At 42.2% G+C, this 17,195-nt stretch overlaps 1 protein-coding gene across 2 annotated transcripts in view; it reads left to right on the forward strand.

Annotated features, from left to right (window-relative positions):
* The window catches only part of slc39a13 (solute carrier family 39 member 13), a 46,311-nt gene extending 31,838 nt beyond the window's left edge, over positions 1–14,473 (forward strand). For both annotated transcript variants that reach the window (XM_033038435.1, XM_033038436.1), the window contains exons 5-10: positions 897–1,091; positions 1,174–1,263; positions 4,361–4,411; positions 6,002–6,134; positions 7,740–7,839; positions 13,060–14,473. In XM_033038435.1, coding sequence (XP_032894326.1) covers positions 897–1,091; positions 1,174–1,263; positions 4,361–4,411; positions 6,002–6,134; positions 7,740–7,839; positions 13,060–13,132 — 642 coding nt within the window. In that variant the 3' untranslated portion in view covers positions 13,133–14,473. The remainder of the gene's footprint in view (positions 1–896; positions 1,092–1,173; positions 1,264–4,360; positions 4,412–6,001; positions 6,135–7,739; positions 7,840–13,059) is intronic.
* Positions 14,474–17,195: the final 2,722 nt, after the last annotated feature.

A 17,195-nucleotide genomic window follows, 5' to 3' on the forward strand; every position in this document is an offset into this window, starting at 1 on the left:
TTTCATTTACATGACATTGCTGTGTCCCAAACATTATTGTGCTCTGAAATGGGGTACTATGTATAAACACAGCGGTAATTTCTACATGGTGAAACCAAAATCTATAAAAATGGCCTTTATTAAAATCTGACAATGTGTACTTTAACCACATATGATTGTGGTTAATGATGCTCCTGTGTCTCCAAATCACCATTTAGTGCCATAAACATAAATAAAACAAATATAAAATGTAAGCTATATGTGAATAAAATGACCTACTGACCCACCCCAGCTCCCATCATCTCCCCGGCAGTTTAGAGACCCAGCTTCCGACCCCTCTCCTGACTTGCTAAGTGCACCAACGAGCCCTTCTTCACCCACTGCACATTCCGTTGACATGGCTGTTGCGGCTCGTGTTGTAGTCCCTGGGGACAGTGTTTTCTTCAGTTCTCCGCCACCCTCCCACCCCCTACTTGAGGGAGCCCCATGGTTACCGAGCGCATTCTGTCAGAGGGCATGCTGAAGAAAGCGTCATCCCCAGCAGTGTTACAACATGAGCCACAACAACAGCTGCATGAACCAGTGAAGAAGGGCTTGCTGGTGCAGACAGCGGCATCGGCGCCTGGTTTAAAGTGAAATGACACAAAGTGCTAGAGTAACTCAGTCGACTGAATTAGTCTGAGGAACGATCCCGATGTCACCTATCCGTGTTCTCCAGAGATCCTGACCCTCTGAATTCAGCCTTTAGCTGAAGTATTCTTTGGTTGTCATGAATCCTATATTATCTGATGACATTTTAAATATTTCATTAACTGGAAAATGCATAGGAATGTCATGAGCCCAAAAGTGTATTTTTAAAAAGAAGTGTAATCAGTTCCTTCCAATTCATTCTATTAGGCATTTTCTTCTTCTTCCAGATACCACAGACCCAAACGACAGTGCAGAATGGCTGTTGCTATTTGGATAATGGGGTCAAATGCCTTCCAAATGGAAAAGTAATTTCTTCTGCCAATACTCGTTGCATAGATTCGTATTTTCAACTTGGCAATGGCTACTGCCATGATTCTACACGACAGCTAAAGGCATTTACTCCACCTGTCCAAGCTATAAAGGTAAGAGGGCAAGAGGTATGCCTGTTGAATTAATTTCTTTTCTTGAATACGGTGTGACTGCATTTCCATTTTTGTTCTATAGATCAGTGGCTACTTAAACCTCATTGCCAATGGTATCGATAACTTCACACATGGCCTGGCAGTAGCTGGCAGCTTCCTTGTTAGCAGGAAGGTTAGTAGAAGAGAATAAACTAATTTTCAAAGGTTATGCAGCAATTTAAGATCTTAGTTTCTGCCTGTGTAGTTGCTTCTAGCCACAATTCTGGATCCAAATCAATCAATTCAGAGCACATCATGGAATTTAAAGAGTTGCTGAACTTGTCATTGGTCCAAAGTACATAATGCTCTTTTAGTTAATTATTACATTTGGTGTGATAATGAATATGCAAACTTAACTCCAAATATGCTCTTTCAGAAATACAACATCAAAATATCTTCAGATTCATTTTGGGAGAAATGTTGGCAGGAGACATAAATGCATACAGTCAGACAATTACTTGCAACATCAGCCTGCCACACAGCCTGTAGGCTAGCAGTTACAGTATAAAATAATGTCAAATGCTACTTAGAACTGTGAGACATCTCTGAGCCTCATTGCCAATGGTATTGGTCAGATTTCGAGCCATGAAGACATACAGCATTGAAAGAATCCTCAACAGCCCACAGAGTCTGTGCCATGTATGAATATACTAAACATACATTAATCTCATTCTCATCAATTCCACCACACACCCCCACCCAGATTCTACCACTCTCCTACCCCAAAGTAAGCAATTAACCAGCCAATATGGGATGTCGGAGGAACCCAGTGGAAACCAACACAGTTATGTGAAAAATTGTGCAAACTCTGCATGGATGGCCTAGGAAGTCGGGATTGGACCTTGTATCTGGTGCAGTGAAACAGTTGCTCTACTATCTGCATCACTGTGTTGATAGACACAATGCTGGTGTAACTCAGCGAGTCAGGCAGCATCGTTGAAGAAAAAGGATGGGTGACATTTCGCGATGGAACCCTTCTTCAGACTCAGAGATGCTGCTTGACCTGCTGAGTTACTCCAGTGCTTTGCGTCTATCTTCAGTATAAACCAGCATCTGCAGTTCCTTCCTACACATCACTGTGTTGATTCTTGTTTGCCCATTGATGACGCTTATTTTATCTTTTTTGATAGGTTATTTTGTCATTGCTTTTTGCTGGTTGAATTTGCGGTAACGCGATTCCCAGTAGGATGTGATAGATTTTGCAGTGGGTTTTACCCGAGTACTTTGACTATCTCTGACACCTCTCTCCTTTCCTGATCGCTCCATCACAATCACTGGGGGCTATTGATTGACATCTACTACAAGCCACGTCTTCCCATCCCCACCCTTTTCTATGTTCCACAGAGACCACTCCCTCTGCATGTCCTTGGTTCACTCATTCTTCCCACCAAAACCACCCCCTTCCCAGGTACTTACTCCTCCTGATGCAGCGGATGCTACATCTGTCCCTACACCTACTCCCTCACATCCATCCAGAGACACCAGCAGTCCTTTCAGATGAGAGACTGGTTTATGTGCACCTCCTCTAACCTCATCTACTGCATTCGGTGTTCCCGATATATTCTCCTTTAAGCTAGCGAGACCAAACAGACTTGGCAACCATCTCACCGATCACGTGCGCAGTCTGCGAAGGCCTATTGGGTCTCCCGGCTGCGAACCATTTTAATTCCTCTTCCCATTCCCATACTTATCTTTCTGTTCGGGGCCTCATCCATGGCCAAAGTGAGGCCACACACAAACTAGAGGAACAGCACCTCGCATTCCACTTGGATAGCTTACAACCCAATGGTACAAAAATTTAATTCTACAATTTTAGATAACTAGCCAACTCCCCGCCTTCTCCCCCCCCCTCCCCTTCCCCGTGCCCCACCTGGACTCTCACCTATTTCTCCCTTCCCCCTCCCACCTGCTTTCCTTCCCGTGGTTTCACTATTTATAACTCATCAATCATTATCTCACACCTTGGCCTTTGCCCAAGCATCTGCCTATCACAACTCCCCCCTCTCTTGTATCCACCTATCTCTTGTCAGGCTCTGTCCCTTCTTTCTCCAGCTTTCTCTCCCCACCTCTGCCCCCCTCACTACAATCGGTCTGAAGAAGAGTCCCGACCCAAAACGTCACCTATCCATGGTTTCCAGAGATGCTGCCTAGCCAACTAAGTTACTCCTGAGCCTTGACTTTTTTTTGTTAACCATCATGTTCCTTGTTTCTATATTTACCTGAGTGGTTGTTAGTGTTAAGTTTCATGAAACAACTAGGTTTTGACAAAATGTCCATTTGTCATTGAAACTGAAAGCTTACTTTGGGATAGGCGAAAATTTGGGAGAAAATGCAAGAGTTATCACTGGACATTTACTTAGTGCACATTATATCCTGGCTCCATTTCAAAATGTGCATTCCATATGCAGACAAATTGTTGTATCTGTGGGAAGGATCTGGGGAATGGATTAGTTTGGATTGTTCAATAATTCCATCATTGCCTTCCCACACAATTTCACACAATCCCTAGAGTATGATAAGAGCAGAAATACCAAAGCGCAGCTTTCTGGGAATCTGCTTGGACCAGTATGGCTGAAAGTTGTTTTCCAATCTTTCCCGACATTGACATGAGAATCTTCCTCTCCCGATTACTTTGGTAATGAAACCAATGAAAGGATGGCCTGGTGGCAAAGCAATTAGTGTCTCATGGCTGCAGGGACCACGTCTGTAGGCTAATTTTCTACTGTAAACTACCTCTTAGTGTTAGCTACTCTAAACTATTTCTTAGTAATGGCAGAAGGAGTCAGAAGAATTTATGGCGTGTGCAAGAGAGAATAAGTTGCAGGAGTACAGGGAAATAAGGAGAGGGGCAACGGGACTAATGGGATTGCTGGGGGACCTCGTGGGCTAAATGATGGGAACCTGTGTCGTTACAAGGGTGGCCTGTGCTATGTTAATTACTCATGCCCTGCTTTTTGTGGTTGATTTAAAAGTGGAACTAATTTCATCAAATGTTATTGTTAAAATACAAATTCAAACTGTTGGAAGTTTTTAAATAATGGCAGGGACAAGGAATTGAAAATCTGCATTCCAAATGGCTTTATTTCATTGATTCTTTCAGTGAGATCTGCACTAAGTTTGTCACATGATACCAGATGTTGCTATGGTTATTGTGTTTTAATTAGTTGCTTTGGTTACTGCTGTCTATTAAGCCAGTTCAACTATCAATGTAAACTTGTTTTCTCCTACAGGTTGGGATCACTACTACCTTTGCTATTCTCCTTCATGAAGTCCCACACGAGGTGAGTGAACTCATTGTAATATGATTAATTGATTTTTTAAATTCTATGTAATATTTCCTAAATCCAGTGTACAGTCACCACCACTCCCCCATCCCATTCCTACAAGAATATTACATTGAAGTGAGAGATAACTGGGATGACACTCGTCCTCATGGCACTCTCAGTAACCCTTAATTTTCAGCTGCTGTGAGGAGCTTTGGCTAATCCACTCAATGCCATCTGAAAATGGGAGATGCTAGTTGTTACACTAACATTTCAGATTGGGATTGTGGTAAACTATGATCAATGTAGTAGTTACACCAACTAGTGTTTACTGTTTTGCCCATCAGGCAAAAGGTACAGAAGTGTGAAAACACACCACCAGGAAATGCTACACTTGTCACTTTACCTCCCCCCTTGATTCCATTCAAGGACCCAAGCAGTCTTTCCAGGTACGGCAGAGGTTCACCTGCACCTCCTCCAACCTCATCTATTGCATCCGCTGCTCTAGGTGTCAGCTGCTCTACATCGGTGAGACCAAGCGTAGGCTTGGCGATCGCTTCGCCCAACACCTCTGCTCGGTTCGCAATAACCAACCTGAACTCCCGGTGGCTCAGTACTTCAACTCCCCCATCCATTCTGAATCCGACCTTTCTGTCCTGGGCCTCCTCCATGGCCAGAGTGAGGCCCACCGCAAATTGGAGGAGCAGCACCTCATGTTTCACTTGGGTAGTTTAAGCCCCAAGGTAGTCCTTGCTTTTTCCTTCTTTCCCCATCCCTTCTCAGCTCTCCCACAGCCCATTCTCCGCCTCTTTCTTCTTTCCCCACCCTCACATCAGTCTGAAGAAGGGTCTCGACCCAAAACGTCGCCTATTTCCTTCGCTCCATAGATGCTGCCTCACCCGCTGAGTTTCTCCAGCATTTTGTCTACCAGATTCAGGGACAGTTTCTTCCCAGCTGTTATCTGGCAACTGAATCATCCTACCGTAACCAGAGAGCAGTGCTGACCTACTTTCTACCTCCTCGATGTCCCTCAGACTATCCTTGTCCGGACTTTGCTGACTGTACCTTGCACTAAACATTATTCCCTTATCATGTATCTATACACTGTGAATGGATTGGTTGTAATCATGTATTGTCTTTCTGCTGACTGGTTAGCACGCAACAAAAAGCTTTTCACTGTACCTCTGTACACGTGACAATAAACCGAACTGAACAGCTGTAACCTAATTCAGTCACCCACATACTTGAAGTAAATTCTAACTAACACCTGTGTAATAACTGATTAGAACTTTTCCAATACAACTTATTGCAGCCAGCATTGCGTGCACCCTATCGATTTATTCAGTGACAAAATCCCCATGGAGAAGGTTTAGACTCTGAAGGCCATGTTTGAGCTCCCGGCTGTAAGAAATTAATCTTTGTGAACTTGACCTACTCACAATAGCAATAGGTGCAGGAGTAGGCCATTTGGCCTTTCGAGACAGCACTGCCATTCAATATGATCATGGCTGATCATCCACAATCAGTACCCCGTTCCTGCCTTATCGCCATATCCCCTGACTGCTAAATTTAAGAGCACTATCTAACTCTATAATGTTTAATCTATAGATTGGAGACTTTGCCATCCTGCTCAGGGCAGGATTTGATCGTTGGAGTGCAGCTAAAATGCAGCTCATAACTGCATTTGGAGGGGTGGTAGGAGCCTGTTTTGCCCTATGCGCAGAATCTCCAGAAGGAACAGGTAGAATTTAATTCATTTTATATTAATGAAGGATTTGATTGTGGGTTTGGAGGATAACAGACAAATAAACAAAAGTGACAGTGGAAATTCCAGGCTCAGGAAGTCTTCTACCTCATGTTGAAAAGCAGCCTACGCACAATGTGATCAAGCCACAAGAATGTTTTTAATATTTGTCTGTGTGATAAATCTATGACTGCTCTGTCTAAACATTTCAGACTGGGATTGTGGTAAACTATGATCAATGAAGTAGCCACAAAATGCTGGAGTAACTCAGCGGGACAGGCAGCATCTCTGGAGAAAAGGAATGGACCCATCAGTCTGAAGAAGGGTCTCGACCTGAAACGTCACCCATTCCTTCTCCCCAGAGATACTGCTGTCCCGCTGAGTTACTCCAGCATTTGTGTCTATCTTTGATTTAAACCAGTATCTGCAGTTGTTTCCTACACATCAATGAAGTCGTCATCCCTTTAGTCAAATAGGAGATTTGGATTAAGAGGGTGAGAGGTTGGATTAAGAGGGAAAAAGTTATACATTGATAACATATCAGTGATGGAATTAACTTCTTGTACTGTGGGGGACACGCGAGTGGATGTGAATTTAACTCCAAAAGCCTATTGTTAAAATTGCAATCTTACAATTTACTCAATTTCAAGTAATTGCAAGTGGCCCTCCAACTTCAATTTTAATCCACTTTTCTCCCTGATTATGTGATGTATGGTTTTGCAAATTTCTTGTCAATGCTTATTTCCCAAACCCATTTTCTCATCGTCTTCCTCAATACCCTTATGTATATAGTTAGCATATGATGAATAACAAATGTACACAGCTGTTTTCCTGATTAGTCATGACTAAAGGTTATAGTATGATACTTACAAAGTCATTTTATGCAATGTTGATGTTGGGAGATTGTTCAGATGAAGACCTTTCATCTAGTGGTACATTATAAATTCATCTCTTTTACTGCTGAATTGATTTTTCACGTGAATTGCTGAGCTTATACAAAACATTTGAGGTGAAGAATGTAATCTTGTGCAAGACCTCTTAATGTTTGTAATTGAGCGGCGGCACCTGATGGCAGGACACTAGCTTATTAAAATAGCAAAACAGCTTAGATGCAGACCTGACAGAGATTTTTCTGTTATCATCATCAAAGGTTCAGTAAGCTAAATGTCAGTTGTTAAATATTTTAAATTTATATGTGTAGTTGTCACTATAGATATATCGTACTCTCATATTATTTAGATTCTCATTGACTCCAGCTTTTGAAACACCCAGACTTAAATTTTCCAAACTGCCTTTGTCTTCCTTCCATGCCCCCTTTCTTTGTGTGTGGCTCTCAATGCAATAACCCCCTACCACCACCACAGCCCAACATTTCTGTTAACTCTTCCCCATGTTTCTCTCTCGTGCACCTTCTCTGTAGTATGCGTGCTACCTATCTCTTTGCTTTCCCCTATCCTCAAAACTAGCTTTCTGTTTGTTCTCCCAATATCAATAATTATGTTAGCTGTAATTACTGAGAGCTTAGGGGTAAGGGATATGTTATCAATTATCTTGATAGCCCCTCTCTGTCATTCTAATTTATCAATTTCTTCAATTATACAGGGAGCAGTGTAGCCTGGATTCTACCATTCACATCAGGGGGATTTCTGTACATTGCTCTGGTTACTGTAGTACCTGATCTCCTTCAGGAGACGGATGTGCGGTAAGTAATTATTGCTACAGTAGACTTTAGAATTGTGTTTGTATCATTCTGCCATATTTGGGTGGACAAAAAGTATATTAATTCTGCTGGTGGAAATTAATAGAATCATAAAGAGTCCTTATTAAAGCAGCTATAATTGTTTGCTATTGCATAATGTTCCTCGTATGTTGCAAAACATACTTGGCGAATAAAGTGTGATTCTGATTCTGATTATTTCAATCTTATTCAAGGAGAAAAAAGCAGGGGTTTTATCAGAACTGTATGTATTGTTAATCCGGCTACATCTTGATTACTGAGTACATTTCAGGTCACTAAATCTTTGGAAAGACGTGTTTGCACTGGAACAAAAGGGTGCAGAGATGATTTATGAAGATTTTGCCAGGACAGGAATATTGTAGCTAAAGAAAAATGGACAAGCAGTGGTTATTTTTTATGGAGTATGAGGGGAGATTAACTGAGGTATTCAAATTGAGGGTTCCCAAAAAGCAAACGGAAAAGACCTATTTCTCTTTGAAGGGAAATATAATGACCAGGTGGAATAGATATAAAGTAAAAGTACTAGAAGGGAGATTAGCTGTTACATTTCAACGTGCATCACTGGAGCACTTTATCTGCTCTTTGCTATTTGAAACACACAGCAGCTGTATGTTTCTACATTGCAAAGATGAGTATGTTTCGAAAATACTTGGCACTCGAGGAATTTATGATGAGGTCATGAATTGCACTGTATCAATGAATGGGGCTGGCTGACAGCCAGAGATTCCGTTGAGAATTATCAGCGGTCAGCTAATAGTGTCATGGTTTGTTTCAAACTTGCTTGCATACTTATGCAAATGAAGAAATCCATATTGACCTAGAGGTCGGATTTTAGCCCATCTAGACTTTTCAGCAGTAACTGATGAGCTGGAAGGAGAGACCAGATGTAATCTCAAGCAGCTGTTTCCCTTGACACCATGCTGACTAGGATGGCAATTCCATTAATTTCAATGAGATCTGTATTTGAGTCCTCTGCCTCAGAGGGCAGTAGAGGCAGGTTCTCTGGATGCTTTCAAGAGAAAGCTAGATAGGGCTCTTAAAAATAGCGGAGTCAGGGGATATGGGAAGAAGGCAGAAACGGGATACTGATTGGGGATGATCAGCCATGATCACATTGAATGGCGGTGCTGGCTCGAAGGGCCAAATAGCCTACTCCTGCACCTATTGTCTGTTGTCTATTTTACAGAATCACTGAGTGGTTACAACACATTCAGCCTATTGAACAGCTACCAGCACAAAGACCTTTTTCCAGAACTGTGGTTGCTCTTTTAAGTTCTTCTTGGCAAACTGTAACCTGGCCATCCTATTTTTGCAGCTAACTAGTGGTTTGCATCTTGCAGTATAGTCTCTGTATTTCTGTTCATGAAGTCTTCTGCGGACAGTGGTCATTGACAAATCCACACCTGACTCCTGAAGAGTGTTTCTGATCTGTCGGACAGGTATTTGGGGATTTTTCTTTATTATAGAGAGAATTCTTCTGTCATCAGCTGTGGAGGTCTTCCTTGGCCTGCCAGTCACTTTGCGATTAGTAAGATCACCAGTGCTCTCTTTCTTTTTAATGATGTTCCAAACTGTAGATTTTGGTAAACCTAAGATTTTGGCTGATGTCTCTAACAGTTTTATTCATGGTTCTCAGTCTCATAATGGCTTCCTTGACTTTCATTGGCACAACTTTGGTCCGTGTGTTGATAAACGTCTTTCCATCAACTTTGGATTGCTGAGATGCTGAGAGCTCTCTTATACCTGCATGAAGGAGGCATTTAAACACACCTGAGCAATTACAAACACCTGCGAAGCCATGTGTCCCAAACATTATGGCGCCCAGAAATAGGGGGACTATGGCTAAACACTGCTGTCATTTCTACATGGTGAAACCCAAATGTATAAAAATGGCCTTTATTAAAATCTGACAATGTGCACTTTAACCACATGTGATTTTTTTTCTATTACATATCTCAAATTGTGGAGTACAGAGACAAATTAATAAATGGTATGGTCGGTAAATCCGACCATACCGCGGTGCTGCTTCTTCCGGCCTACAGGCAGCAATTGAAGAGCGCACCCCCAGAAGTGAGGACAGTGCAGAGCTGATCGGGGGGGGGGGGGGGGGGGGGGGGGGGGGGTCGGGCAGAGGAACAACTCCAGGACTGTTTGGAGTCTGTAGACTGGGCAATGTTCAAGGACTCGGCAACGGACTTGAATGAATACGCCACAGTCGTTACAGACTTCGTAAAGAAATGTGTGGTGGACTGCATCCCTACAAAAACCTTCCGAGTGTTTCCCAATCAGAAACCTTGGATGAACTTTGAGATCCGCACTCTTCTGAAGTCCAGACACAGGGCATTCACTTCCAATGATACAGAGGCCTACATGAAGTCCAGATACGACCTTGGTAAGGCCATCAATAAGGCCAAAAGGGACTTCTGCTCCAAACTGGAGGGTGAGACAGATGTTCGGCAGCTGTGGCAGGGTCTGAATGCAATCACCTCCTACAAGGCGAAACCAGGAGGCAGCTCGAATGTCGGCGAAACATCACTCCGTGACGAGCTCAATGCGTTTTACGCACGCTTTGATAGGGAGAATACTGATGTGCCTTCCCGATCCCCCATTCGCTGTGATGGCATTTCAGTCTCAGTCACAGAGGCCGACGTCAGGAAATCCTTCAGAGGGGTGAACCCCCGAAAAGCACCTGGACCTGATGGTATACCCGGTCGTGTTCTAAAGACCTGTGCGGACCAACTGGCTGGAGTTTTTACAGACATTTTCAACCTCTCACTTCTGAGGTCTGAGGTCCCCACCTGCTTTGAAAGGGCATCAATTATACCAGTGCCCATGGAGAGTAAGGTGACGTGCCTCAATGACTATCGACCAGTGGCACTAACGCCGGCGGTGATGAAGTGCTTTGAGAGGTTGATCATGGAGCAAATCAACTCCTACCTCGACAAAAACCTGGACCCCCTGCAGTTCGCTTACCGCCACAACAGATCAAAGGTGGATGCGATCTCGCTGGTCCTCCACTCCGCTCTGGACCACTTGGACAACAAAAACTCATATGTCAGGCTGTTATTCATTGATTACAGCTCGGCATTTAACACAATCATCCCCTCCAAACTGGTTACCAAACTCGCAGAACTGGATCTCTGCGCATCCCTCTGCAATTGGATCCTCGACTTCCTCATTCACAGACCACAGTCTGTTCGTATTGGTGGAAATGTGTCAGCCTCGATAATAATCAGCACGGGAGCACCTCAAGGCTGCGGGCTCAGCCCCCTGCTGTACTCACTCTATACCCATGACTGCGTAGTGCGAACTCCACAGTGCGAACTCCATCATCAAGTTCGCTGACGACACCACTATTGTGGGGCGTATCACTGATGGGGATGAGTCAGAGTAGAGAAGAGAGATTGAGCAACTGTCCATATGGTGCCAGCGCAATAACCTGGCCCTCAACACCAGCAAAACCAAGGAACTGATTGTGGACTTTGGAAGGAGGGGGACCCACAGCCCCATTTATATCAATGGGTCGATGGTTGAAAGGGTCAAGAGCTTCAAATTCCTGGGCATGCACATCTCTGAAGACCTTTCCTGGTCCGAGAACACTAATGCAATTATCAAGAAAGCTCATCAGCGCCTCTACTTCCTGAGAAGATTACGGAGAGTCGGTTTGTCAAGGAAGACTCTCAAACTTCTACAGGTGCACAGTAGAGAGCATGCTGACCGGCTGCATTGTGGCTTGGTTCGTCAATTTGAGCGCCCTGGAGAGGAAAAGACTACAAAAAGTAGTAAACACTGCCCAGTCCATCATCGGCTCTGACCTTCCTTCCATCGAGGGGACTTATCGCGGTCGCTGCCTCAAAAAGGCTGGCAGTATCATCAAAGACCCACACCATCCTGGCCACACACTCATCTCCCTGCTACCTTCAGGTAGAAGGTACAGGAGCCTGAAGACTGCAACAACCAGGTTCAGGAATAGCTAGTTCCCCACAGCCATCAGGCTATTAAACCTGGCTCGGACAAAACTCTGATTATTAATAACCCATTATCTGTTATTTGCACTTTATCAGTTTATTCATGTGTGTATATATTTATATCATGGTATATGGACACACTTATCTGTTTTGTAGTAAATGCCTACTATGTTCTGTGTGCTGAAGCAAAGCAAGAATTTCATTGTCCTATACAGGGACACATGACAATAAACTCACTTGATGATGGGTCTTTGTCCCAAACATTATGGAGGGCACTGTATATGCTTCATCATTTGAAGGTTTCTTTTCCAAGAGTTTTTCCAAAGAAAGCATCTGTAGCTATCCAGTGTGTTTGCATAAAAACCCAGAAATCATTGACGGGTTTTCCCTGCACCATCTTTTAAGCATACATATTTTTCCTAAAGTAAGGCAGGGGATCTCAACTTGCACTTGCTATTAGTCCAACAAAATATTTTACTACAACTGTTTGCTGATACATATATGATACCAACTGATCTTCCCGCACATCACGGTTGGGGAAGAGGCAGTGGAGGGGATGCATAAAGGATCAAAATTCCTGTAAGCAATTAAGTGATCTTTGAACCCTAGTTGCCTATGTGGGAAAGTGCGGAGTGTTTACTCTTCAAAGGTTTACATCCTTATGGTTGCTCACTACTTTCTTGAGCTATCCATAAGTGCCTTGCAATCTGTGGACTACATCATGAAATCATAATCATTGTTACATAGCCTAACACTCTTTGATTATTTATGCTGTGCTTTATAGATACAGGTGATAGGTGGAACCTGGTGGGGCGTGAATGATGGGCTGTATTGATTAGATGGAAAATGTGCCTAAGCCAATCACAACATCATTAAATGGTGAAGGAACTCCAAAGGGATGCATGATTTACTCTTATGTTGTGTTTAAGAAAGAACTGCAGATGCTGGTAGACAAAAATGCCGGAGGAACTCAGCGGCTGAGGCAGCGTCTATGGAGAGAAGGAATAGGCGACGTTTCGGGTCATGTCTACTCTTATGTTGTAGCCATTGAACCAGCAAACCTTGTTGGCTACAATTATTCTGTGGAAGAGCTATTAAAACAGTAAATAATTATAGGGAGAAAATAAAATTGTGGTGTTTGGGGAATTGTATATGTGTTTGCTCGGTCTTTACCTTGTTGGTGCCTACTTATTTCATGTGTAATTCTTTGTTGCAGGAACTCTGTGTATCAAATATTGCTGCTTTGCAGTGGGATTGCAGTCATGATGCTGGTGTCGACCATTGCCTAATTGATGCCTTGAATTGATATTTGATCAGAGTGCCATTTTAGTGGTACCGATGGAAAGGTAACTTGGAGCCAGCCTTATTTACATGATCAGAAAGACCAAGTATTGCTTCAGAAATGAGAACAAAAGATGAATCTCTTCCTCTACCATTGTTTCTTCTAAAATGAGTGTAATGAGCTATGTTTAATGACTGATGTACTCAGTAAAACACTACACCAAAGAAAATTGCAATAAACCTCCTAAAGTGTCACATATCTACAAAAGCTACCACATAGTTGATGGTGCTTCAATGTTTGGCAACCCTGACCTTTTAGCTTACATGACCAAGTAGGTGGTGGTTATTTTGTACATTAAGTAGTCACTGGATCCTGTTCCCCCTTTCTAGACTTCTCCCCTTTCACCAGAATACTTTGTATAAAAGGAGCAAAAGAAGTGTGCCTGTTAAACCTTGTCACTGTTGACATGAGATTCTGGTCAACGGATCAGCTTAAACACCTGGGGTACAGTAATATGTATCCATTACTGAAATACTTATAGGTACTTGACCAACCCATATCTACCTTTAATATACCCTCTGAAAAAAGGTGAACATGCTTTATTATGGCCTGCTAAATGTCCTGAATGATAGGTAGCTACAGTTGAAGCTGAACAGATCAAAACAAGTTATTGTGGAAATGGAATTTGACCCTGAGCAGGCTGCTGATCTTTATGCCAAACATCAACCCAAATACCGTGCTCTGTGAGTTCAAGCAGAATTCCAGTTGGATTGTGGAAGCAGATGCACACATTCAATTACCCAAAATTATCACTGATTTCCGCAGGTTTCTTGAAGACAAGTAATTTCCTTCCATGTTTAGTTGTTATATACATGGTATTTGGGTAGCACAATCAAAATAACTGAAACCTGTTTATCTTGCCCAGGCCAGCCAAAGATTACAGCCATAATGATGCTTTTGGTACGTGTTACATTGGTACAAGAAAGCCATCTTTAGATCAAACCCTTTGGTTATTGCTGTGCTAATGAAATCTGTTATCTTATTAGAAACATACAAACACTCCTCATCCTGTGTACTCAGGCAAGGCGTGTGGTCTGACTGTTACAAGCTGTTAAGTTAGTATTAATGATGCTCTCTGCGTTACTGTGGAACTGCTGCTCATTGCATGATGAGATCAACAGCACCTCGCATCTATGCACAGACTCGTCAGCAAACTAACTCTGCACTTTCTTCTATTTTTTGAGGCATAGATTTTATTTTGTGTATTCTTGTAATAAAATTTATGTATTTTCATTTTAATTGTAAATATTTAGCATGAAATATTTGAATAAACTATTCATATTCATTTTGTCTCGTACTCCCAGAAGTGAGAGCAATGCCAGTTCACAGACTATCCTTCCAGTATCTTAAGAAAAACGTAGAAGGATGGTGTTTACGTCAATAGGGAAAAAGATTTGAAATGATATAACACAATGAAAGCTAATTTTGTTGCAACCAATATTTAATCTAGCTGTTGTTCGGAGTCTGTCAACATTTCAGTAACCTGATTCGAGTTCCACAAAGCTGTTCTTTCAGCCTGATTCTTGTCACGCAGATCTGGGTTTCTATAAAGAATACGTTAGTATCAGTATTGCTGTTGGCCAATCTGGTTGTAATACGCCATCTTTTGGAGCCGAGCAGCTCTTGTTGGGTCTGTCCCCACCTGCCATTATGTAAACAACTATAATGCTGAGGGCCTCCATAACTGCTTAATTTAGATGAACTCGAAACAGATCATGGAGCACAAAATTGGACAGCCACGAAAATATGGCTCCAAGAATAGGTAAAAAGTGAAGTGTTGATTCATCTCTTCACTCTCCAGAGCCTTTTCACCACCTACAAAGGCCAGGTTAGGAGTGTGATGTATTAATTTGCACTTGGGTGCATACCGATGCCACAAGTAAAAAAACCAGTGCAAACTAATCTATATGACTGGCACTGTCCAACATCATCCAAACACCTTGGCTGCATAATGTATCACCATTGTGATCTACTGTAACAACTCACTATCTGAGATAAGCACTGGAATCACAAAGTTTCGAACACAACAGGAGTCCAATTGATCTACTCATGTTTATGTTGATTGAATAAAGATATTCAGCCAAATCCCACCTTCCAACACTGGGTGCCTGCAGGCAATAAGTTCTTGGTCACTACTTTTTTAATTCATCTTTCCTCTAAATCGAGCAACTTAAGAACATAATAATTTGTAGGAGGTATGTGCCATCTCGCAAAAATATGCACAGAGCAAATCTAAAGTTAGATAAAAAGTAAAAAATCAAAGCTTAATGGTCTTTATTTGAATGTATGTAACATTTCTAATAAGATAAATGAGTTGAGGGCAACATTGGAATATGATATAATAGCTTGTTATAGAGCGATCATGAGTGGGGGCACAATGTTCCAGAAGAGCAGGTCAAAATAGAAAAGACATGGGTTAGCATTCTTAATCAAGGAAGGTATCCATGAAGAAGGGTTTTGGCCCGAAACGTCGCCTATTTCCTTCGCTCCATAGATGCCGCTGCACCCGCTGAGTTTCTCCAGCGTTTTTGTGTACCCCAGGTATCCATTCAATGTTGATTTGAAGCAGAGGAGTGTCATATAGAATTGGTTCATGTTGAAATCATGATAGCAAGGGGGAAAAAATGTGGGTGAGATTGCTCTATGGTACACCAAAATGTAATTTCTCATGAAATTGGTAGAGCATAAATGGGGAAATTTCTGGGGCATATTTGAAGGGAACTGCAATTGTCATGAGAGATTTTAACTGAAAGAATTAAAATGGCATGGGTATCACAGAAGAAAACAAATGTGTGCGTCAGGGATTACTTCATAGAATAGTAAGTTGTAAATCCCACCTAGGAACAGGCTTTTTTAGATTTGGTCATGTGCAATGAGGAAGAATTAATAAAATATCTTGTGGTTAATGATCGCCTAGGAGGATGTGACCACAGTAGGAGAGAATTACAGGTTCGGTTTCACGATGAACACCACAGGATCTCAACCACAATTGTCAAAATAAGGACAATTATAATGGTGTGTTGTCTAAGGTGAACAATAACAATAAACTAAGACTTGATCAGTCGATGAACAGTGGTAGAAATTAAATCTGCTATTAAAACAATGCTCATCGAGAATTTGTCCCAATGAGAAAGAGATATTCTGTGAAAAAGAGGCCAAGAATAATGTTCAATGAAAAGTCAGGCATAAAGAGTGATAATGGCTTTAGTAGGCCAGAGAACTGGGAAGTTTTTAGGATCTAGCAGCAAAAGAATAAAAAACTAATCTGAAGGGAAATTTGACGAGAGAAAATTTGGGTGTAATATAACAATCTTAAGAGTTTCTCGGACTATGTAAAAAGAATAAGATAAGTAAGGTAAGTGTAAGATGTCATGTTTATTGTCATGTAAACCGAGGTACAGTGAATGGCTTTTGCATGCTATCCAGTCAAAAAAAACCTATACTTAATAACAATCAAGCCGTCCACAGTGTTTCGGTAAAGGGTACAACATCTAGCACAAGATGAATTCTGATTAAAGATAGCTCAAAGGTCTCCAATGATGTAGATGGGAGGTCAGGACCACACTCTAGCTGGTGAGAGGATGGTTCAGTTGCCTGATAAAATCAGGGAAGAAACTGTCCCTGAATCTGGGAAGAAACTGTCCCTGAATTTCAAACTTCTGGGCCTCTTGCCTGATGGGAGAGGGGAGAAGAGGGAGTGATCAGGGTGAGACTGGCCCGTGATTATGCCTTGCCGAGAAAGCATGGTGTAGATCGAGTCAATGGTTGATTTGAGTGATTACCATGCTGTGGTGCATCCCGATAAAATACTATTTACTGCACATCTGTAGAAGTTGGTGAGGGTTGTTAGGGACATGCTGCACCTCATAAGCCATCCAAGGAAGTAGAAGCATTGGTGTGCTTTCTTGGCCAAAGCTTCGATGTGGCTAGTCCAGGACCAATTGCTTGTGATATTTACTCCTAAGAATGAAGCTTTCAACCATCTCTATTTAAGCGCCATCAATATATAC

The sequence above is a fragment of the Amblyraja radiata genome, chromosome 20, assembly GCF_010909765.2.
Source record: "Amblyraja radiata isolate CabotCenter1 chromosome 20, sAmbRad1.1.pri, whole genome shotgun sequence".
NCBI classification, from domain to species: Eukaryota; Metazoa; Chordata; class Chondrichthyes; order Rajiformes; family Rajidae; genus Amblyraja; species Amblyraja radiata.